This window comes from Larimichthys crocea, chromosome VI (assembly GCF_000972845.2).
Source record: "Larimichthys crocea isolate SSNF chromosome VI, L_crocea_2.0, whole genome shotgun sequence".
In the NCBI taxonomy this organism is placed as follows: domain Eukaryota; kingdom Metazoa; phylum Chordata; class Actinopteri; family Sciaenidae; genus Larimichthys; species Larimichthys crocea.
This window is the reverse complement of record NC_040016.1, coordinates 26,989,643-27,012,142: the sequence shown is the minus strand read 5'-3', so window position 1 is coordinate 27,012,142 and position 22,500 is coordinate 26,989,643. Positions and strand designations below refer to the sequence as shown.

The window sequence follows — 22,500 nt, the reverse complement described above, 5'->3', positions numbered from 1 at the left end:
ACTACTACCACTACTACCACCACTACTACCACCACTACCACCACTACTACCAATACTACTACTACCACCACCACTACTACCACAACTACCAATACTACTACTACTACTGCTACTACTACTAATAATAATAATAATATAGTTTGTAATAAAAATGCAGCAGTCAAACACTCTAAATGTCTTTAACTCTGTAACATCAAAACCTTTCTAACATCGTGCTCTGTGTTATTCGGACGTCTTGTTAATATTAGTAACCTCGTATAATCAAACAAACCAAAGTCCTGTGAGTGACTCAAAGTGTTTTTATTCAGTTTATTCACGTACAGTATGACTGCATCACTCAGTTTATCAGAGACGTGAAGTTAAAAAACAAGATTTTATTTTATTTAGGAGAAACACACGAGAAAGAAAACTATAAAAATAGAGTTCTTTGATATACATGGATGTGAATAATAATTATTAGTTACATGGCAGAATGAATAAGCTTTACATAAAACACATGATGTGTGTGTGTGTGTGTGTGCGCGTCAGCATGTCAGGACATAAATACACGTTACATGTGAAACACAGGCAGACGTGGCAGCAAACACTTCAGTCTCGTGTCGTTCATTTATATCGTTAATATACGTGAGATCCTGAAACATTTCCACCTGTCTGTTCACGATGAAGAGCGCCACCTGGTGGAGGTCGTGACACTGTCGTTAACCCTTCAATGACACTACATACTATTACAGGCTGCATACTGTTTTATACACGCTGACAGCTCAGAGAGTTTGTTCTGCTGTAAGCTTTTAATGCTTTCATGTGTTACATCACAGTGACTCTAAAAGTTCGACCATCGCTGGGGCCGAAGGTCGAAAAATGACAAATATTGTTGAGAAGATCGGCCATACTAGAAAAAGGTTGCATGTTTATAAATGTAGAACATCTAAAGCTACAAATCTTAACTTGCCGCGGATAACTAACGCGGATATTGTGGCAACAAACGGTAGTTTGAACTTCATGTAAGCCAAAACGTGTCAGACAGGCAGAAAAACTCTCAACACACTCTCGTTCTGAGGTGTCAGGAGCTCTCCAGGGTTGAGCCTTGAGCTCCTGTCTGGAGACGTTCTGGGTGCACATCTCTTGGGGTGTGATCACAAGTGTAAGAGTCATCAAATGTTGGATGTTACTCGGACACTAAGTTTGCAGTTACACAGTAGAACATCTAGAGTGCGCCCTACTCCTGCCAGTAGAAGGTATTCGTCTGTGTATTCTCGGTCAGTACTACGTATTCTTTTGTTTTGTGGTAGTTCAGACACCGCCGTGATGTGCAGTCCATGTTCTGTATTACGTGTACACGTTATCTGCACCTGCGGTTCTTCTGTAAAATGTTTCATGTTTCTTATTTAACTGAAGCTCGGAGCGTCTACGTCCAAAAACATTCTGAATGTTGCTAATAAAACATTAACTGTGTCTAAATATCAAAATATTCAACATGAGGATACACTACTCTCTTCTGTTCAGTCTTCAATGCTAAATATAGTCGGCGTCTTCACCCGTTGGCGTTATTTAAACTGTTCCTCGTCCTCCAGGACCTGTTGTCCACAGGCAGTCTCTGTGTCCTCCAGCGGGGGGCCTAGAGGGGGACCTCAGGCGGGTTGTTCCTCCTCACCCGGGCTTTCCTGCTCTCCTGTTTCAGCTTCAGTGTGCGGAGTTTCTGCTGCCGGCGCTTCTCTCGGTACCACAGCTGCTCGCAGTACTCGTCCACGCTCAGACTGTTGGTGTCCACCATCTGCAGGTCTTTGTAGCTCTTCACAGGAAGCTGCTGAGGATGCTGGGACAGCCACGAGTTCCTGTGTCCCGGCAGCGGAGGCGGTTGTTGGTGAAGATGATGTTGATGAGGGGGTCCGGACTGACCGAGAAACCCGGCAACCCCGGCTGAGCCGATCTTCCCGACGACTGCGGGGCCCGGGTGGTTCGGGCTGTGCTTCTGCTGGTAGCGGGTCGGATGGAGGCTGTCGTTGGGGATGACGTGGACGCGGTATCGGACCAGGACTTGGCTGTAGGAGTGCTCATGGCTGGAGCAGGTGTAGAGGCCTGAATCAGACATCTCCAAGTGCTGTATCAGCAAACCTCGCTTCATGTGGAGGAGGCGTTCATCGCCCTGAGAGAGCTGAGAGACAAAGCGACAGACGAGGAGGTGAAACAGACGCAGGAATGTTGGATCAGTGTTGGTTCAGTTCTGGTCTGCTCACCTCTCTGCTTTCATGCGCCTGGCTGACCGTTTGCTGCTGCTGTTGGTTCTCCGAGCGCTGCATCGTCCACCTGAGCTCGGCCTGCGGCGACCGAGGCTGGACGCACTCCAGGAAGGTGGAGTTTCCCTCCACGCCGTACACAGACTTCACCTCCACAGAGTCCGAGTCTGAAGAAACAGAAATATATATTCAGCACATCACGTGACGACAGACGGAAAACATCGATACAACATTTCATCCTGCAGAGAACCTGCAGTTACACAGTACAACCACTAGAGTGCGCACTACTTCTGCTAATAGAAGTAGTGGTAGTATTTTACTGTATTTCCTGTCAGTACTGTGTGTTTTGTTTAAGTTACTGCAGTATCATCCTTTAATTTACTGATCTGCCGTCACAGTGAACATTGAAAACGTGCTCAGGATTAAAACAGATATCACCATCAAACTTCCACAGCTGATCCATTATTTTATGTATTTGCATGTTCTCTGAGATTTTGCGTTTAAATATGCAAATGAGGCTTTATCTCATTATAATAAACACATTTTCATACATTTCCAGAACATGAATGTAAAATAAATCCAGGTTCAGACGTCTTGTTGAAATGTTGGAGTCAACAACCATAAAAAAAATCAACATGAATCAGACTCTGAATGAGAGATCACCGTGAAACTTCATCAGTACTCACATCAAGACGATTAATTATTTGTTGCATTACATGTTTAAATATGCAGATGAGGCACTAATGTAACTTTTACAAAGTGACGTCAGACAAACAGAAATTTAGATTTTCTACTTTCTACTAGTCTGGAAAAAAACAAAAACATATTGTGAAAGAAAACATTGACCCGTGCATGAAAACACGTCGAGGAGCCAGCAGACAGACGCTTTACATTTCATTCTGAGTGTATATGTGTATATGTGTGTGTGTGTGTGTATGTGTGTGTGTGTGTGTAAATCCTCCGAGCCACGCCGGTTGGTCGGCCGCCCGTTACGTAACCGCCGTCAGGACAATTGTACAAACACAAACAGTTCATTCACATCAGACGGAGGAAATCCTTACCGTCCTCTGTGATTGGACACTGACTCCAGGGGTCTCCGTACTTTACATCCTGTCTCCGAGCCCGCCTGACACACACACACACACACACACACACACACACACACACACACATTTAGAATATATGTGTTGAACAAACAATAAATTATTGTCTTTAACAGTTACAGTAAACAGCAGCAGATAACGCAGCTGCCTTTAGATAAAGTCGGTTAACAGCATTAAATCCTCCTCCTCCTCCTCCTCCCTCCTCCTCCTCTTCCTCCTCCTCCTCCTCCTCCTCCTCCACAGGGCTGAAAATATGAAGCTCCTGCGATCATGAATGAGGAAACACGGAGCGTGAACAGACTATGAAAACACAGCGTGTTGTTTCAGTCATGGTAAAAATCGTTGTCATGTCTCCTTCTGTCGGTCTCTGACCCTGCTCCTCCTCCTCCTCCTCCTCCTCCTCCTCCTCCTCAGGGGCCTTCTCTGTCATGGAGTTGACTCACTAAGTGACACATTTTATGGATGTTTCATGCAGAACAATAACAGAGGAGAACAGCTGAGAACAAACTGAACAATGAGCCCTGAACGCCTCACGACTCCTCATGAGGCTTTGGCGACCTCCAGTAGGAGCCGGGACCCTCAGGTTGGGAACCAGAGCTTTATTAGACTGGAACACATCTGAAGCCTGGTACAAGCTCATTTTTTGGATAAAGCCATCGACCCTCTTGTGTCCTCCCTCCGTGTTCGTTACCTCTTGCTGGTGGGGAAGAACCTGGAGCAGGTCTGTCCGTCCCAGGAGCAGTACGGGTCTCGGGCCAGGCAGCACTCGGCGCAGTCGGTCCCGTATAACTCACACCTCTGGAGGCCCAGCTGGGCCACGCCGAGCTCGCCGGACACGTACAGCTGTTGCTGAGGAGCAGAAAGAAGCAAAAACATTTCCATCCTACTACTGTCACAGAGAGGAAACATGACAGAGAATCATGGAGCTGCAGATCCATCAAAGAAATGTGGTCAACTCCCACAAGAACGTCTTTGTGTTGATTCATCCAGGAGGATCTCAACAAAAATGTAGTTTGAGTCGTCCCAGTTTGGTTGTTGACTCACTAAAAACTTCTTTAAGAGTCAAACGGTTCATTTTTATTCTTTTAATGTTTTAAACTGAAGTTTACTCCTTTACTCACCCTCTTGGTCGACAGCTCCATGCTCAGGATGGGGGAAGGAGTCTGCAGGAGAAATGCACGGAAAAGTTTAGAGAAGGTCAAATGAAGAATATCCTGAACTGTTTGTGAGCTTAAAGGTGTCAGATTCGTAAGGCAGACATGTGACTTCAATGTTCGCTACGTTCGAAGTTTCTGATGAGATACTTCAAAATGCATCAAAACACGTTGCTGGAGACACGACTTCAGTTTAATTTCAAAATAAAACTTCCTGTGAAGCACAGAAACTACACCTGCAATAACCTGGTGAAGACGGAGGGCTTAAAAACTGAAAGCTGATATTTCAGCCTCGCGGAGGTGAAGGGATCCGTTAAACGCCGCGGCGGCTCCTGAGATTACAAATCTAACGAGGCTCTTTCTTCCTTCAGAGGACTGAATTACCCTCAGCTCCGTGTTTTTCCGGCTCACTGACTCGTTTCATCGCTGCACAAAGGGAGTAAATGACCCCTGAGAAAGAGGTATCTGTACGCTGATCTGACTCTCCTGTGTCGTGTCACGGCCGACAAACTGACCGCCGTGCGCTGGCTCCAGGTCAGCCGTCAGCTGAGAGCAAACACTGCAGTTCATCACATGTTTGTGTCAGCTGGAGGAAGTGGCTCACTTCCTGTTTGAATGAGTAAATAACAAAGAGCATCCTGTTTGTTTGTTTGTGTCCGCGTTCTGTCTTTCTTCCTTCCCTTCACCTGCGCTCTGTTTTTAAAGCTTCCTGATCTTTCTTTCTCTATTTCCTCACGTCATCACGTCTTTTAATTCATCTCCTCCTCGCTCCTCCTCGCTCCTCCTCGCTCCTCTCTCTCTCCTCCTCTACCCCATCAGCTTATTTACACAGAGGACCTTGGGAAAAATGTGCCCTGCTATCTGTTTTTCTGTTCAGTGGAGTTCCTCCAGACAAATATGTTCCATCGGAAACTTCACGCGAGGACGGGCACGAGGAAACAAGTTTGTGGTTTTGGCCATAAAAGTCCAGATTGTGAGGGATGATGGGAACAGACAACAACACTGTGTTTGCTGTGATTCAGGTAACGTTTGATGCGGATGCTGCATCATATGAAAAGTTAACTAATTAATGTTGTTATGTTGATCTTTATTGATCACCTGGAAGACAGTCAGCTCCTCCAGAAGGATTTCCTCGGTGTCCCAGTTGTCTTTGATGACCGACACGGCCTTCACCACCTTCCCGTCATCTGGAACAAAAACAGAAACACGCCATGATTTTGGATTTGAAACAAATATTTTATTTATCATTATATTAGATTTTGCAAAAGTAGATTTATACATAAATAAAAGTCGATCTTATAAATAAACTTAAAGAAAGTTTAAGAACCGCTGCCTAAAAACAGCAACAATAAAACTTCATGAGCTGAATTAATCTGTCTTTAACAACAATGGAAACATTTATTAGTCTGACCTCTGATCCAAACATAACGATGTGTTGACCTCTTTACTCAAACAGCTAAAGTATCTTTGACTCAACAAAATATTTTAACCTGAACATGAGATCCTTCTTTAACTGCAAACAAATGTTTATCCCATGAAAAATACGAAATGCTGAAGGTTTGAATGATTCAATGGTTGAATTGATGGTTTGCAGACTTTAGTTTGCACCTTCAAATAAAACTCAAAGTGAGAATTTTCCTTGATTTTATTGTTTAATACATTTTTTATTGGTTTATTGGAAACAGCCTGTGAAGACAAATAACAGCAGAACACTAAACAAATAAAAATGTTGCTTATTTTGGCGTCACATTTCATTTTTTTTCTGTCAGACACAACTTTTTCCATTTTTCTGTGGATTAAATTTCCTGAACGTTTTCCCTGGAATGTTGGCTCCATACCAGCGTGTTGATCATGAGCAGATTGATTCTGCCTGATATCAAAAGAGCGCCGCAGAAAACTTAACTGAAATGTCACAAAGTGTGACGGGTGAGTTTGAATGGACGCTGCAAACACGACATGAAAACACCACGAGGACGTATTTCAAGACTTTCTATAGGGGTAACCATAGCGACGGAGGAATCCAGAAACCAAACGTAACACAATGTAAAAAAAACAAAAACTTCAGGGGGGATTTACTGCAGACACACACACACACACACATGCATAAACACACACACACACACCAGCTGTTACAGTGAAGCTACACACTGTTTGTAGTAATGGAGCACAAACACACACACACACACACACACGCAGCCTCATAAACCTCAGAGAACCCACTGTGGGAAACCTCCTGTATGTGTGTGTGTGTGTGTGTGTGTGTGTTTACAGCTATGTGAGTACTAAACTGAGACTATTACATGCTGTGTGTGTGTGTGTGTGCGTGTGTGTGTCTGGGATGAGTCTGTCATACAAGCCTACCCTACATGGACTAATGATGGATGCGATGTCCTTTGTAACATTTCTTTTTAGAGTCTGACAGCAGGCCAGCGTTTCTTCTTCTTCTCCTCTGAGTCTCGACCCAATAAGGCAAAAATAAATAAACGTGAAGAAGCCACAAATCCTAAAAGAGACGACGACGATGAACATCTTTATAAATATTTGTGCACCACACAAGCTCATCGATAAATATCTCCAAAGTATGCAGGATCCCATCCGTAAAAACACAAAGAACAGTGTTTAACTGACATTGTTCACTGTTCTGATCTATGATCAAACACTGACAAACATCTTTTATTGACAGATATCTGCAGACATGATGCTACAAGAGGACCGGCATGAGACTAAGAGGCAGCAACAAAATCAGTGTACACTCTATTTGGAATATTTTCCCAGGTTTACTTTCCCTGAAGCCTTTATATCAATGTTTTATTAGCACTGAGATGTAGGGAATGAGCGCCCACCCAACCTTTATAGTCGAGGCAGTAAGTTAAAGTTTATAGCTTAAATGCAACATATAATCGAACATCGTCTGCATAAGCTTTGATAATCTATGTAACTTCTATAAGATGACCAAAGTTAATGAGGATGAATATGCACTTAAAACTGAATTAGAGAGCCACCAGTGCATGACCTCAGAAGAATCTGTATTGGTGGTCACTAAGGACACGCTAACAATAATTATAAATGATTTAGAAATGTTCTGCTGAGGCAGGTTAATAATGAGTTACAATACTCTGAATGCGATAAAATAAAGGCGTGAATGATCACTTCCATCTCCACTTCAGATAAAGTACAGCTCTGCAGCTGGAAAAACAGGAATGAATCAAACACTTGACAAGTTGGTCCAGATTCAGAACCACGTCCATAGACACACCTGAATTTTGTAGGGAGGATTTAACAGAAGAGGAAAGGAGAGTCGACACCTTCCATCAACTCTGAACAAAGACTTGGATCAGAAAGAAAACTTTGTGTTTTGTCAGCACTGAGATGTAGGAAATGATCTGCCATCCAATCCTTATAGAGCTCAGGCAGTCAGTTACAGCTTTAGGCTTAACTGCAACATATAATCGAACATCGTCTGCATACGCTTTGATAATCTGTGTAACTTCTCTAAGATGACAAAAGTTAAAACATTTAATAAGGATGAATATGTAAAAGCCTCAACTGCATGAGCTCAGAGAAATCTGAAGAATCTGTATTGGTCAGATAAACCAGAGATGTTCTGCTGAGGCAAGTGAAGAGGGAGTAACAATAGTCTGAATGAAATAAGGGCATGAATTATCACTACCATCCCCACTTCAGACACAATGGGCCTGAGCTTTGCAGCTGGAAAAACAGGAATTAAACAAACACAATCCAGATTCAGAACCACGTCCATAGACACACCTGAAATTAGTAGGGAGGCTTCAACATAAGAGGAAAGAGAGCTGAGACCTTCCGTCACCTCAAAGCCAAGAAAACCTTTTTGTTTTGTCAGCACTGAGATGTAGGAAATGTTCTGCCATCCGATCTTTATAGAGTTCAGGCAGTCAGTTACAATTTCAGGCTTTAACGTATAATTGAACATCGTCTGCATACGCTTTGATAATCTGTGTAACTTCTCTCAGATGACAAACTGAAACTGAATTTAGAAAGCCACTACTCAACTGCATGACCTCAGAGAAACCTGAAGACTTCCTAAAGTATAATTTTATATTTAGAGTAAACCATCCTGACGGTAGCACATGGCTAAGCACTGTGATACATAAAAAGCGGGGCACTATCTTTCCTAACAAACGGCGAGTCAGAAGACCCGTCCTGCTCATATAACGTGAAAATCAGAGCACTTGAAAGAGCACAAAGAGCATTTATCAGCAGGTAAATGTGCAGTTGATGGGGAGATGAGAGATGTTGGAGAGGAATCCACTTAGAGGAGACGTATGGAGCCATCGGATCACCTCTGGCCCCTCGGCCTGTCACCAGCAGTTAAATAACCTCCACCATTTATCACACACACACAGGATCACCATTACCTACATACGGCCTCAGGCTTTTTATGAACACACACACTTACAAAGAGCAGACACGCTCAAGAACCCGCTCAGAAGTGTTGCTTCAGGATGAAACAGTAAACTTTCAGAGTTACTTTAAAAAGATAATGAATGGATGCAGAATGTTTACACACAACAAATGAACAAATGAAGCGCACTCCGTCATCCTCCGTGACACTTTAATGACGTGGTTTGGTTCAAATACGAAGCTGTCGAAAGATTTTTTAACTCGTTTCTTTTTCTTGTCTGGATTTTTTCCCCTGTTGGTTTTTTTACTCCTCTGACCTGCCGTCAGTTTGCGGCTTTCGTGTTTTTCTGCTACATTTAAGTCACAGAGCGTCGGAAAAAATTATTACCTGCCGATTTTTGAAAAACCCAGAAGGTTTCTCGAGGTATTTAAGGTATTTCCTAAATCCTGAAAGACTCTTTAAACCGTTATTTAGTTTTTTTGCAGTTTCCACCCTCCATGTCTTCTCCCACCACATCGATCAGCATTAACCCTTTGCTCTGTCCTCTGTCTAGTTTCTTTTAAATCTCTTTTCGTTTTTATAAGAAAGCGTTTGTCAGTTTGCCTCCATGCCGTCCTGTACGTCTCCATCTGTTTTCTTTTGTCCACTCATGCTTCACTCTGTGTTTTCAGTCTTTTATTTCTCTGTCCGACACGTCCATCTGTTTTTATTTCCCTTGAAACAACAAGAAATGAAGCTTATTATAAACTCTCTCTTTCACCAGACCTCTGTTATTCCTTCCTTCATCCCACATTCCCAGGCAGTTTGATTGATTTGTCGGGGATCATAAATTGTACCCACCGTGCACACGCTTTCACTGCTTTCAACAACAGATATTTTAAGTCATTTTAATTTTGTCTTTTACCTTTTACAGTTGGTACACCTGCTGGTTTCACCATGAACCATGAAAACTGACTCCCTCCGTGTCCCCCCTCCTCACCTGTTCCCAGGTGTAAGACGTCATAATGTCCGTCCTCAGCGTCCACCCTGTCCACCACGACCTTCTTCAGAATGTAGGCGGCGTTGACTTTGGTCAGGATGGGTTTGCCGCCCAGAGGCAGGACGGGCTCCCACATCAGCTGGTGCTGCCGCATGAAGCTCACCACCTCGTCCGGGAAGTCCTTGGTGGACTTGTGGAGAGCGTCGTACGTCTCGCTGGGACACTGACGGACAAGAAGAGAATCTTTATCAGCATGAAAGGTGTCGCGGAGATGGCCATGGAGGAGGGCGACAGCATCCGGTGAAACTGTTTGTTAACTCAGATTGTTTCGGAATAAGAAGAAGAACTTTGTTACAGAAACACGTCGAGCGCTCGAGAAGATCTTTAAAACTGAGTTTATCTGATGAGATATAAGAGAGAAACATCAGAGCATGAACTATACTGTGGTTTGTTCTTGATCTCTAATAACTTTCAAACAATTTGAGAAGTATAAATCAGTGATTAGTTGAATTATTTCCAACACATGTTCACACTAAAGACGGTGAACCTGTGAGTTTGTTTTATGGGGTGTCAGCTGAGCCAAAAATGTTTGGAACAAACTGAAATACTTTGAGTCATCAAAAGCACAAAAACTCATGTGTGAGCTGAAGATTCACGACTTTTGAAAGTTTTTATATGATTAACAGAACTGAAATATTAAAAAATGAGAGATAAAAGAAGAAGAAGTCAGCAGAGGAGGAACAGAGAGCGACGTCAGGGAGGAGATATTTAGAGATTGATGAACAATTCTGGTCAACAACATGGTGAATTCCCCATCGGGGACAATGAAATAACACCTGACGCACTCAAACACTCAGACCTCGGCCGTCCTGACAGGTTGAGCTTTCCCAGAGGAGTTCAGTTTAAGCCTCTCGCAGCTTCATCGGCTCGTTGTCATGAGTCTGATCTCACAGGAAACTCACACAAACATAAATACCAACCTGTCGACACCAGATTTACAAAGAGTTAAAGACTGTGAGCTTCAAGTGACCAACACCGCCAAAACCAAGAATAATTCACCAGAGAGTGGTCTAGTGCTGTACCTGCTGATTGCAACCACCTCATGCAAAGAAAAACTAGTGTTCAGTTTGTCCGTTCTGGGCTCCTGTAGAAACGTTCCACTAACATAAACAAACATTTTTATAGAATATGATAAAAGAAAGTCTGTTTTTTGTCAGTTATGGTTGTGGGAGTACTTCAGTCTGTGTGTACTCACAGTGCCAGGTCTCGGGTATGGGATGCGGCCTTTGTACTCCACCCAGCGATAGTCTGGACCTTCTTTATGAGCAAAAGGTCCATTGAACGCAGCACGGATGGAGGCCATGGAGTACACACACACTGCTGAACCACGAAATATAGAGCTGCAGCAAGGAGGGATGGATAGGAGACGAGGGAAGGAACGAGGAGAGGAGAGGAAACAGAGGTGGGAGTGTTTTATTACAACAGGGTTACAATAACACCACCAGCTGGGCCTCTTCACCTTTGACCCCGACACCCACCCACGCCTGACCTCTGACCCTCTATCCCGCTGGGTGTGCACGTGTCGGCCTGTTGGAGTGTGCATGTGAAGGTGGAGGAGATCCTCCCTAAACTAATGATTTCTTTCCAAAAAACACAAACTCAACAACAAAAGATGAAGAAATAACATAAAATGTCTCCACGAGCCTGTAAACCTCCTCTTCTAACTAACAGACTGAGCTAACATGAGCTAACAGCAGCTACAGCTGTCAGCAGTTTACTTCACTGTCCATCATAAACTCTGTAAATCACAGAGAGTTGAGGCGGAGCAGCCGGAGGACATCAGAGGGAAAACCAGAAAACATTTCCTCCATAAAATATGATCCAGTTTCACCAGAATCAGTGAAATAGTTGCTGCTGTGTGTGTGTGATCGTATCTGTAGTCTGTTATTTTCTGGTCACCTTGCCTCGCCTTCAAACAGACACATACAGTAAATGATTAATGCCATCCATGTCATTGGTATGTTGATGTGTGACCTTGTACAACAGCCGTCGTGTCTCTGCTGCGACTCGAGAAGATTTTCAAACCACCTGTCTTCATTTTCCAGCTCAGACGAAGACGAGGATGAAACGCTCCCTTCTGTTGTCTTTTTAAAAACTGATTTTCTCCAGTGGTGTTTGAAGAACAAGACGTGTTTTTCATTTACAGAAGTCTTTGTTTGGATTTGTTGGATCAGTCTGCCATGAGAAAACATTCAGGGTTTCCCTGTTTGATTTGTTTGTGCTGTAAATCTACTTATACTGTGGCTTCTCTTTGAGGTGGAGAACACAACACCACCAACTATTTCACGGGTTTTGGTGAATCTGGATCATATTTTATGGGGAGAATGTTTTCTGGTTTTCCCTCTGAGGTTTACAGGCCCGGGGTTCGGAGGAATTCTGACGGGGAGTGGAGCTGGTGTCGTGCCAGAACCGGAGCTGGGCAGGAGACTTTAAATGTTCAGTTCTGGGATTTACAATGCAACTTTAATGCATCTTTTCTACGATGATGTGCATATTCTGTTACAGTACTGAACACGTTCTCACCTGGATGTACTGAAGACTCCGTAGATTGTCGGGTTTTGAGGGTCTTTGGTCTCCAGAACAAAGATGTCCTCTGGAAAAACATGAAGACATTTTTAGAATAAGTTCATCTGAATCTGAAGACGTGTCCCTGAAATGAAGAGTCCCTGAGATGAAGAGTCCCTGTCAGACGTTTCGTCTCTTCAGTGTTTGTACTGTTATAAATATTCTGCGCTCTCTCTGCCAGATGAGCTCAGAGAATGATTCAAACTGAGTTTACAGCTCGGTCATCTGAAGTGAGAACAGACGAGGGAGGAGGACAGAGGGAAGGAAAGGAAAGGAGGGGACACTGCTCACTTGTCAAAGTTGAGGAAGATGAAGTGAAGATGCAGGGACATGATATCAAAGGTCACAGAGGAGATAAGGGAAGGAAAAGGAGGGTTACCAAGCTCATCGAACTGCGTGTCGACTCCGGACGGACCGGGCACAGAACAGACCAGCCGGGCTTTGAGGAATGTGGTCCAACGGTTGATCAGACTCCTCTTCCCGCCGACGTCATTCTGGACGAAGGGAAGAGGGAGGTGGATAAAGACAGGGTGGAGAAACAAAGGGAACATCACAGAGGAAAATATGAAAGTCTGAGGTTACTTTAAGTCCATAAACAGAAATAATCGACTCTGTGTTCTACCTTGCAGACTCGAGCCACTCGGCTGTACACCCTCTTGTCCCACTGTCCGGCCTCCACCGCCCTCTCCTTGAAGAAGAAGTAGACCTTGTCGTCGTCTGGACTGTGAGTGTCGGGGATGGAGAAGGAGCCCATGAACTCCGGCTCTGAGAGCGAGACGGGAGAGTGTTAGTGATCGGTTTAATTCTGAGAGACGAGGACAAAAACACTCTGAACACTAGCCCGCCGTCTGGACTCAAAAACACAGATTTAGACCCCAAAGAAGACTCGGTACTGAGGGGGATGTTGTTGAAATCATGCTCCAAACAAAGTGTGCATCATGTCACCAGAGGAACCCTAACTGCTGCTAACGGTAGCTGCTGTTAGATAGTTAGTTGTGCAACTACCACACCATGAGGCGAGGTGGTTTTCAGGCCCAGGGAATGAGCACTAGAACCAGAGCTGGGTGAGTGGGCAACAGACCTGGAACTCCAGGACACATTGAGGCTAGTTTGGCGATCTGGTGATTCATGGCAGCTCCCACCAGGACATGGCACCGTGGTACCAGGAGAGAAACCCAGTGAGAAACTAGCTCGGTATTGTTGGACTCTACAGTGACTCACTACCACCTCTACAAACTGGATCTTCTCTTCAGGGTTATGCCTAGTCAGGCATGGTATTGGTTGAAGATGCAGTCACATCTTCCTTTACTAAAAACTCTCTCTATCTCTCTATTTTATCAGTCATTGTAATTCATTCTGTCCGTCCTGGGAGAGGGATCCCTCCTCTGTGGCTCTTCCTGAGGTTTCTTCCACCTTTTTTCCCTGTTAAAGGTTTTTGTGGGCAAGTTTTTCCTCACTGGAACCGAGGGTCTAAGGACAGAGGGTGTCACTCCCTGTACAGATTGGAAAGCCTCAGAGGAAAATGGACTTTGTGACTTTGAGCTGTACGAATAAAATCTGATTTGATTTGATTTGATTCTCACCGTTGAGCCAGTTGTGATCGTAGGCTTCGGTCCGGATGTAGTGTTGACTGCTGCCCTTAACAGACGTACGGAAGATGGCAGCGTTGGCGCCCATGAAGTCGACGGAGGTGCCGGCATAAAGTTCACCGTCTAAAGACAGAAAGAAACTCTGTTAAATGTTTGTCTCTTACCGAAGGTTGAAGTTTGAAGACTCCCGTGTGTTCACTGCTCAAATATCAGCTCTGAAAAACTCAGTTTGACTTAAAGCTGACTTTATGGGCAGTGGAGGAGGTGGAGGTCTTTGTCTGCAGGATCCAAATGCAGTCGATGCGTTTTATCTCCATAATGTCACTCGGGGCAACAGATGCTGACGTCAGCGCGTGAATAAGGACCACACACACACACACACACACACACACACACACACACACACACTCTGCAGCCAGCAGTCAGACAGTGGAGGGATTGTAGTGACAGCACATCGCGGACGCGACAGGAGATGATTTAAGTGTGGAGTGTGGGTGGACTGGATGAGACCTACCGGTCAGTCTGGCCGTGAACGGCTCTCTGGGACTGAAGGGACATTTTCCTCTGCCAGACTCGAACATGTGAGACAGCGTGAACGATGGTTCCTACCCGAGAGAGAGAGAGAGAGACCACACACAAACACAATGACAACACACTGGAGACTGACTCTGAGTCTGTCATTCATACAGCTGCCAAATGTAGCTGCTGTTAGCTCATGTTAGATCAGTTTGTTAGCTGCTGTTAGCTCATGTTAGCTCAGTTTGTTAGCTGCTGTTAGCTCATGTTAGCTCAGTTTGTTAGCTGCTGTTAGCTAATGTTAGCTCAGTCTGTTAGCTGCTGTTAACTCATGTTAGCTCAGTCTGTTAGCTGCTGTTAGCTCATGTTTGCTCAGTTTATGGTGGAGCAGTGAGCTTGACTTGAGTCTCTATAAAGAAAACAAATGCAACCTAAAGTTACGATGAATAAATTAACATTAAACTAAATTTGTAGACTTAAATAAACAAACTCATGAACGTGAGTTTACCTCTGTGTTGTGTCCTACGTGCAGGTATGTACACTGTGGATGGAAGGCTCCGGTGCCACAGGCATAAACGTGGGTCTTATTGAACGGCTGCAGCAGCCGCACGAAGTTAGCACAGTCTGTCTGTAATAATAAAACACAATAAAATATATCAACATTTTGTTTTTATCATGTAACAATGCAGACATCAACGATCATGTGTGAGACACTACAGGTGAATATGGTCACAAACTGACCAGTTACATAAAAGATAAATGAAGCTTCCAGGAGCCTGTTAGCTTAGCAGGAAGATCCTTTTATGCTAAGCTAAGTGAGCTAGCTGCCGGTTGCAGCTTCATACAGTATTCCGGGTACAGGCATGTGAGGTATCAAACATCTCGTCTAACACTCAGCAACACAGTGAACAAGTGCATTTAAATGTCAAACTCTCTGCTTATTAAATAAACTCATAAAACACGTGTAAATATGTTTATCGTGTCACAGTTTTATCCTGATTTAAAGTCGCTTACCTCCAGACTTTTCCCCGCCAGTCGGCAGTGCTCCACGTGTTCTCTGGAAGCCGGCCAGTAGATCTGATCGAGTTCGAATCGAACACACGAAAACAATTAAAACCTCTTCATCTTTAAACAGATTTCATTATTCTGATCAGCGCTGCGTTTTAACGACTCACCGTACGAGTGGGCAGATCCAAGCTGTCGGGCCTCAGCAGGTAGATGTGGTCCTTCCCTCCGACCAACAGCCATCCTTGATCCTCGTCCAACAGCAACGCCTGATACCCGCCACTGACTCCGCCCTCCCAGAAGACCGCCGACCCGTTCTTCAAATCTGAGAGAGACGACACGTTTGAGTCCAACCGGAAAATATGAAACTTTAAATGTTATTGAGTCCCTTTAACGTGAGTTAGCTCAGTTTATTAGCTGTTGTTAGCTCATGTTAGCTCAGTCTGTTAGCTGCTGTTAGCTCATATTAGCTCAGTCTGTTAGCTGCTGTTAGCTCATGTTAGCTCAGTCTGTTAGCTGCTGTTAGCTCATGTTAGCTCAGTTTGTTAGCTGCTGTTAGCTCATGTTAGCTCAGTCTGTTAGCTGCTGTTAGCTCATGTTAGCTCAGTTTATAGCTGTGTTCGTCAATGTTGGGTTAGCTCAGTTGTTTTAGTCTGTGTGCTCAGTTCTGGTTAGCTGCTGTTAGCGTCTTTTTTACTGTAGCTCAGTTTGTTAGCTGCTGTAGCTCATGTTAGCTCGGGTCTGTCGCTGGTTAGCTTCGTTAGCTCAGTTTTTAAGCTGCTGTTAGCTAGTTTATTAGCTGCTGTTAGTCATGTTAGCTCTCTGTTAGCTGCTGTTAGCTCATGTTAGCTCAGTATTAGTGTTGTTTAGCTAATGTTAGCTCAGTCTTTTGCTGTGTTAGCTCATGTTTAGCTCAGTCTGTCAGTCTGTTAGCTTAGCTGCTGTTACTCATGTTAGCACATTTTAGCTGCTGTTTAGCTCAGTTATAGCTGCATGTTAGTTCATGTTACTCAGTTGTTAGTCTGTGGTTCACTCATGTTAGCTCAGTTATTAGTGTTGTTAGCTAATGTTTTAGCTCAGTCGTTAGTGCGTTAGCTCATGTTAGCTTCAGTCTGTTAGCTGCTGTCTAGTTAAGTCAGGGTTCAGCTGGTATAGTCAGTTTTCTAAATGTTGCTGTTTTATACAGTATATGGAATTTTAAGTGCGCTTTGTTCGTGTTGGCCGGATAAACGTTGTAGGAGTACTCGTAGATGCGATAATTCAATCACACCCACACACATCACACCACACACACACAACACCAACACACACACACACACAAACACCAGCGTTCACGTCAGGGCCTCGCAGCCTTTGCCTCTCGTCTCTCTGGGGAGCCGATGTCGAAAGCAGGAGAAAACGACTGAACAAGCAGAGCAAATTAACCCTGAAACCTGCCCGAGCCCGCGCTCTGTTACTCTGTAACGCTGTCCAGCTCGACTCTGCCCGAGCTGTGAATGATAACTGGAGCGAGGAGACGAGGGAACACGACCGGGTCCTCATTCCAAGAGGTCACTGATCTCCACCTGCAGGGACCAACTGTCCTAAAAAATAACAAGAAGTTTACCACGTCTTTACGGGCGTGATGCTTCAGTTTTCTTAGTGTCCCACAGCCCTCACTGGAAGTCCAGTACACACTGTCTAAACCCTGGACTTCAGGTCCTCGTGACGTCCCCGTCCAGACTGGTCTAAAACCTGGACGTAGCTTAGTCCGAGACGTCCCCGCAGGGACGTCTAAAACTTCAACCTGGACGTAGTCTCCGTGGACTGTTCCCCGCAGACCTGTCTAAAACCTGGACGTTAGTCTCTGTACGTGCCCCGCGATACTGTCTCTAAAACTCTGGACGTGTCTTGCTCCCGGCGTAAAATGAGTCGTTCCCGCCGCAGACTGTCTAAAACCTGACGTAGTCTCAGTGATGTCCCCACAGCAATTCAAATCTGGACAGTAGTCTCGGAGACGTCCCCGACAGACTGTCCCTAAAAACGTGGACGTACGTCTTCATGATGTTCCCCGCAGACTGTCTAATAAAACCTGCGACGTAGTTCATTATGACGTCCCCACAGACTGTCTAAAAAACCTGGATGTAGGTCTTCGGAGTCCCGCAGAATGTCTAAAACCTGGACGTAGTCTTCATGATGTCCCCGCAGACTGTCTAAAACCTGGACGTAGTCTTCATGACATCCCCACAGACTGTCTAAAACCTGGACGTAGTCTCAGTGACGTCCCCGCAGAATGTCTAAAACCTGGACGTAGTCTTCATGATGTCCCCGCAGACTGTCTAAAACCTGGACGTAGTCTTCATGATGTCCCCACAGACTGTCTAAAACCTGGACGTAGTCTTCATGACGTCCCCGCAGACTGTCTAAAACCTGGACGTAGTCTCTGTGACGTCCCCGCAGACTGTCTAAAACCTGGACATCAGTCTTTAGTGCTGCTGTAAAACATTTTAAATCGTTTCTCAGACTCGGAGTCGATCCTTTTTTCCACCTGTGATCAATTTGGTGCCTTTTGGGTCGACTGCAGGTAAATTCATGAACTCCGGCTGTAAATCTTAACTTGAGTAAAAGCAAATAATTATCCTTGAAACTCTCCCAGTTTTCCTGCCGCCGTCTGTCAGCTGAGTTTGACCTCCCCTGGCTGAAAATAATCACCTGCATGAGCTCAGGAAATTAACCATGAAACTCCACGAGACCGTCGTGACATTCGGACCCCACACTGTGGAGACATTGCTGTGCATAAAAAAAGATGGCGAGCCGTGTCTTTGAATGCAGCACGGTACATTTGCTACAACTCAGCTCCAAAAGAACGCGTTTAAAAAGGAATAAATCATCAGGGGGGGCTGACAGAGGGTCTGCTTCCTAACCAGCCGTGAAGAGAAACATAGACTGTGTGGTCGTCACGTCTGTTTGTACATCCTTTAATCACACTTAGAGTTTCACACGTCGTTAGAACAGAATAAATGAAGCTGTGATTGAAAGTGAGTCTTCAGTTTCACTTACATCACACCTAATGCCACAGGAAGAACTGGAAAATGTAGGTAAACAAGCTCACAGTGCGTTCTTGGAGTTTGTGTTTTGATGCTTTTACTTTATTGAGTTGAAAATGGAACTTTATTTTGAAGGGGTGCAATGCGCGCACGAAGAGGACTGACAAAAGTGACAGTAACGAATACAGGAAGCGGTAACAGACACAGACAGGAAGTAACGGATGAATATGAATAAGAGAAAAGGTTAAAGGGAAAGTTTAGCTGCAGTCTAGACTGGTTCTATGTTGGTCTAAGTTGTTGTTCTAGGCTGGTCTACATTCGTCTAGGTTAGTCCAGGCTGGTCTACTTTGTTCCAAGTTGATCTGATTTGACCTAAATTGTTGTTCTAAATTAATCTAAGCCGGTCTATGTTCGTTTAAGTTGGTCTAAGTTGGTCTACATTGGTCAAGGTTAGTCTAGGTTGTTCTAAGTTAATTTAAGTTGGTCTAAGTTGATCTAAGTTAGTCTACGTTGGTTTAAGTTGGTCTAGCTTGGTCCACGTTGGTCTACTTTAGTCTAGGTTGGTCTACGTTAATCTACGTTGGTCTACGTTGCTGAAACTTGAACTTGTTTATTTCTTTAAATCACTCTTGTATAATATAGAAAATATTATTTTTTGATTCTGTGACATTAAATTTGTTCTGAGCACAAAATGCGGCGGGTCCTCAGGTCTGTCTGTGCTCGGATCTCATTTTTCGTTTCTCAAAGTTGATTTATGGACGCTGTGTTCGAGCAGGTCCAACGTTTCAGGTCAACATTTTTAACCCATGAAAACCTTTGTGAAGTGAACACGTTTAAATCTTCATCGTGTTCTACGAGTTAATGAAACAAAAAAAACTTTTACTGAATATAAATGATGTAAATCTGAGTTTTGAGTTTTTAAAATCTTTATAAAAAAACGTTCTTGTATGTTATGGGAACCACGCAGACTCGAGCTGGAGACAATAAAGCAGGATTGGATTTTTATGGACCTGCTGCTCTTGGCTCTGCCTCGCTGGGTCCGATAGATCCCATCCATCACGTGAACCAACGATGGGAAATAGAGCGCATGATGAAAGCAAACTTAGCAGGAGATATCTCAAAGTTCTCTCCCTGAGGGGGACGCGGTGGAAAATATGACATGAAATACTGAAGACGAGAGGAAACCAAACGTGTTGCGTCACGCTGAACCATCGTGTGTTCAGATTTGTCATTTTCTGGTTGAAGTTTTCCATTAGTTTCCCTGATAACTTATAGAGACTCCCACATATTTAAAGTCGAGCCGTCCTCGAGAAAATGCATTAAAAATGTGTAAAAACAGGAAACTTTCTGCAGCAGAATCAATTCTGCCAGAGGGGAGTGAATATGTGAAGATAAAGACACGGTGCATTAAAGCAGGAGTGCGGTCGTTTGGCCTCGTGATGAGTATTTGATCGGTCAGAGCTTCACTCAGTCTGGATGTAATTCAGCTAAACGTTGATTGCTTCTGATTGGTCGGCTGTGATCTGGATTTGTGCTGATTGGTCAATGGGACGAGGTCATGACCTCTTCACATCTTGATTCAGGTACAGCTTTTAGTTCTGCATCGGTTCTTTGTGAGTGTGTGTGTGTGTGTGTGTGTGTGTGTGTGTGTCAGTGAGGTCAGGATTAGTCAGGTTGAGAGGTCAGCAGTTAAAGAAGATCTGACTTCAGGTCAGTGAGTCCGTTTGTCTTCTTCTTCTCCACCGGCCACCCAGTCAGCTCTGACCGAAGCTAAAGGCCGTCATACCGTTGTATATCTTGTCCAGACATCAGTCCAGGTGTGTCCAATGAGATTACTTCAAAGGTAAACTGCACCAAAGTCACAGGGATAAGAGATAATGTACAGCCAGACAGCAGAGTCTTGAAGGTCTGTGAAGGTTCTCAGTCGTCTTTCAGGTTCTCAGTCGTCTTTCAGGTTCTCAGTCGTCTTTGAAGGTTCTCAGTCGTCTTTCAGGTTCTCAGTCGCCTTTGAAGGTTCTCAGTCGCCTTTGAAGGTTTGCAGTCATCTTTGAAAGTTCTCAGTCATCTTTGAAAGTTCTCAGTCATCTTTGAAGGTTCTCAGTAATCTTTGAAGGTTCTCAGTCATCTTTGAAGGTTCTCAGTCATCTCTGAAGGTTCTCAGTCGTCTTTTAAGGTTCTCAGTCGTCTTTGAAGGTTTTCAGTCATCTTTGAAGGTTCTCAGTTGCCTTTAAAGGTTCTCAGTCGTCTTTGAAGGTTCTCAGTCGTCTTTGAAGTTTCTCAGTCATCTTTGAAGGTTCTCAGTCGTCTTTGAAGGTTCTCAGTCGTCTTTGAAGGTTCTCAGTCGTCTTTGAAGGTTCTCAGTTGTCTTTGAAGGTTCTCAGTCGTCTTTGAAGGTTCTCAGTCATCTTTTAAGGTTCTCAGTCGTCTTTCAGGTTCTCAGTCGTCTTGGAAGCTTCTCAGTCGTCTTTGAAGGTTCTCAGTCGTCTTTGAAGCTTCTCAGTCGTCTTTGAAGGTTCTCAGTCGTCTTTGAAGCTTCTCAGTCGTCTTTGAAGGTTCTCAGTCCTCTTTGAAGGTTCTTAGTCGTTTGTGAAGGTTCTCAGTCATCTCTGAAGGTTCTCAGTCATCTCTGAAGGTTCTCAGTCGTCTTTGAAGGTTCTCAGTCGTCTTGGAAGGTTTTCAGTCGCCTTTGAAGGTTTTCAGTCATCTTTGAAGGTTCTCAGTCATCTTTGAAGGTTCTCAGTCGTCTTTCAGGTTCTCAGTCGTCTTTTAAGGTTCTCAGTCGTCTTTCAGGTTCTCAGTCGTCTTTAAAGGTTCTCAGTCGTCTTTAAAGGTTCTCAGTCGTCTTTGAAGGTTCTCAGTCATCTCTGAAGGTTCTCAGTCGTCTTTAAGGTTCTTCAGTCATCTTTCTTTTTGAAGAGTTAATAGAGTTAATAGAAGTTGTACTTAGTTGCAGCGGGGTCCATTCATGTTCTGATATACACTGTAAATGGTTACGGTGAAATTCACAGTAACTGGCAGCCCGACGTGAGAACCTTCGAGATGACTGAGAACCTTCCAGAGATGACTGAGAACCTTCACAACGACTAAGACCTAAGAGGACTGAGAACCTTCAAGACGACTGAGAAGCTTCAAAGACGACTGAGAACCTTCAAAGACGACTGAGAAGCTTCAAAGACGACTGAGAACTTCAAAACGACTGAGAAGCTTCCAAACGACTGAGAACCTGAAAGACGACGGAGAACCGTAAAAGATGACTGAGAACCTTCAAAGACGACTGAAACCTTCAAAGACGACTGAGAACCTTCAAAGACAACTGAGAACCTTCAAAGCCGACTGAGAACCTTCAAAGACGACTGAGAACCTTCAAAGACGACTGAGAACCTTCAAAGACGACTGAGAACCTCAAGAGAATGAGAAACTTCAAAACGACTGAGAACCTTCAAAGACGACTGAGAACCTTGAAAGGCAACTGAAACCTTCAAAGATGACTGAAAACCTTCAAAGACGACGAGAACCTAAAAGACGACTGAGAACCTTCAGAGACGACTGAGAACCTTCAGAGATGACTGAGACCTTCAAAGATGACTGAGACTTTCAAAGATGACTGAGAAACTTCAAGATGATAGAATTTCAAAGATGACTGCAAACCTTCAAAGGCGACTGAGAACCTTCAAAGGCGACTGAGAACCTTCAAAGACGACTGAGACCTGAAAGAACTGAGAACCTTAAAAGACGACTGAGAAACCGTAAAAGACACTTGAGAACCTCAGAGACGACTGAGAACCTTCAAAGACGACTGAGAACCTTCAAAGACGACTGAGAACCTTCAGAGATGACTGAGAACCTTCAAAGATGACTGAGAACCTTCAAAAGACGACTGAGACTGAG

General features: G+C 44.2%; 1 protein-coding gene across 2 annotated transcripts in view; it reads right to left on the bottom strand.

Moving 5' to 3' along the window:
- Positions 1-281: 281 nt before the first annotated feature.
- Positions 282-22,500, bottom strand: part of LOC104936806 (semaphorin-3D) — a 71,105-nt gene continuing 48,886 nt past the window's right edge. For both annotated transcript variants that reach the window (XM_027278845.1, XM_027278846.1), the window contains exons 3-18: positions 15,757-15,911; positions 15,596-15,658; positions 15,090-15,209; positions 14,580-14,670; positions 14,060-14,188; positions 13,099-13,241; positions 12,856-12,970; positions 12,435-12,504; positions 11,107-11,251; positions 9,852-10,074; positions 5,590-5,678; positions 4,459-4,500; positions 4,029-4,186; positions 3,296-3,360; positions 2,235-2,401; positions 282-2,152 (exon numbers count right to left, since the gene is read on the bottom strand). In XM_027278845.1, the coding sequence (XP_027134646.1) occupies positions 1,616-2,152; positions 2,235-2,401; positions 3,296-3,360; positions 4,029-4,186; positions 4,459-4,500; positions 5,590-5,678; positions 9,852-10,074; positions 11,107-11,251; positions 12,435-12,504; positions 12,856-12,970; positions 13,099-13,241; positions 14,060-14,188; positions 14,580-14,670; positions 15,090-15,209; positions 15,596-15,658; positions 15,757-15,911 (2,312 nt within the window). In that variant the 3' untranslated portion in view covers positions 282-1,615. The remainder of the gene's footprint in view (positions 2,153-2,234; positions 2,402-3,295; positions 3,361-4,028; positions 4,187-4,458; positions 4,501-5,589; positions 5,679-9,851; positions 10,075-11,106; positions 11,252-12,434; positions 12,505-12,855; positions 12,971-13,098; positions 13,242-14,059; positions 14,189-14,579; positions 14,671-15,089; positions 15,210-15,595; positions 15,659-15,756; positions 15,912-22,500) is intronic.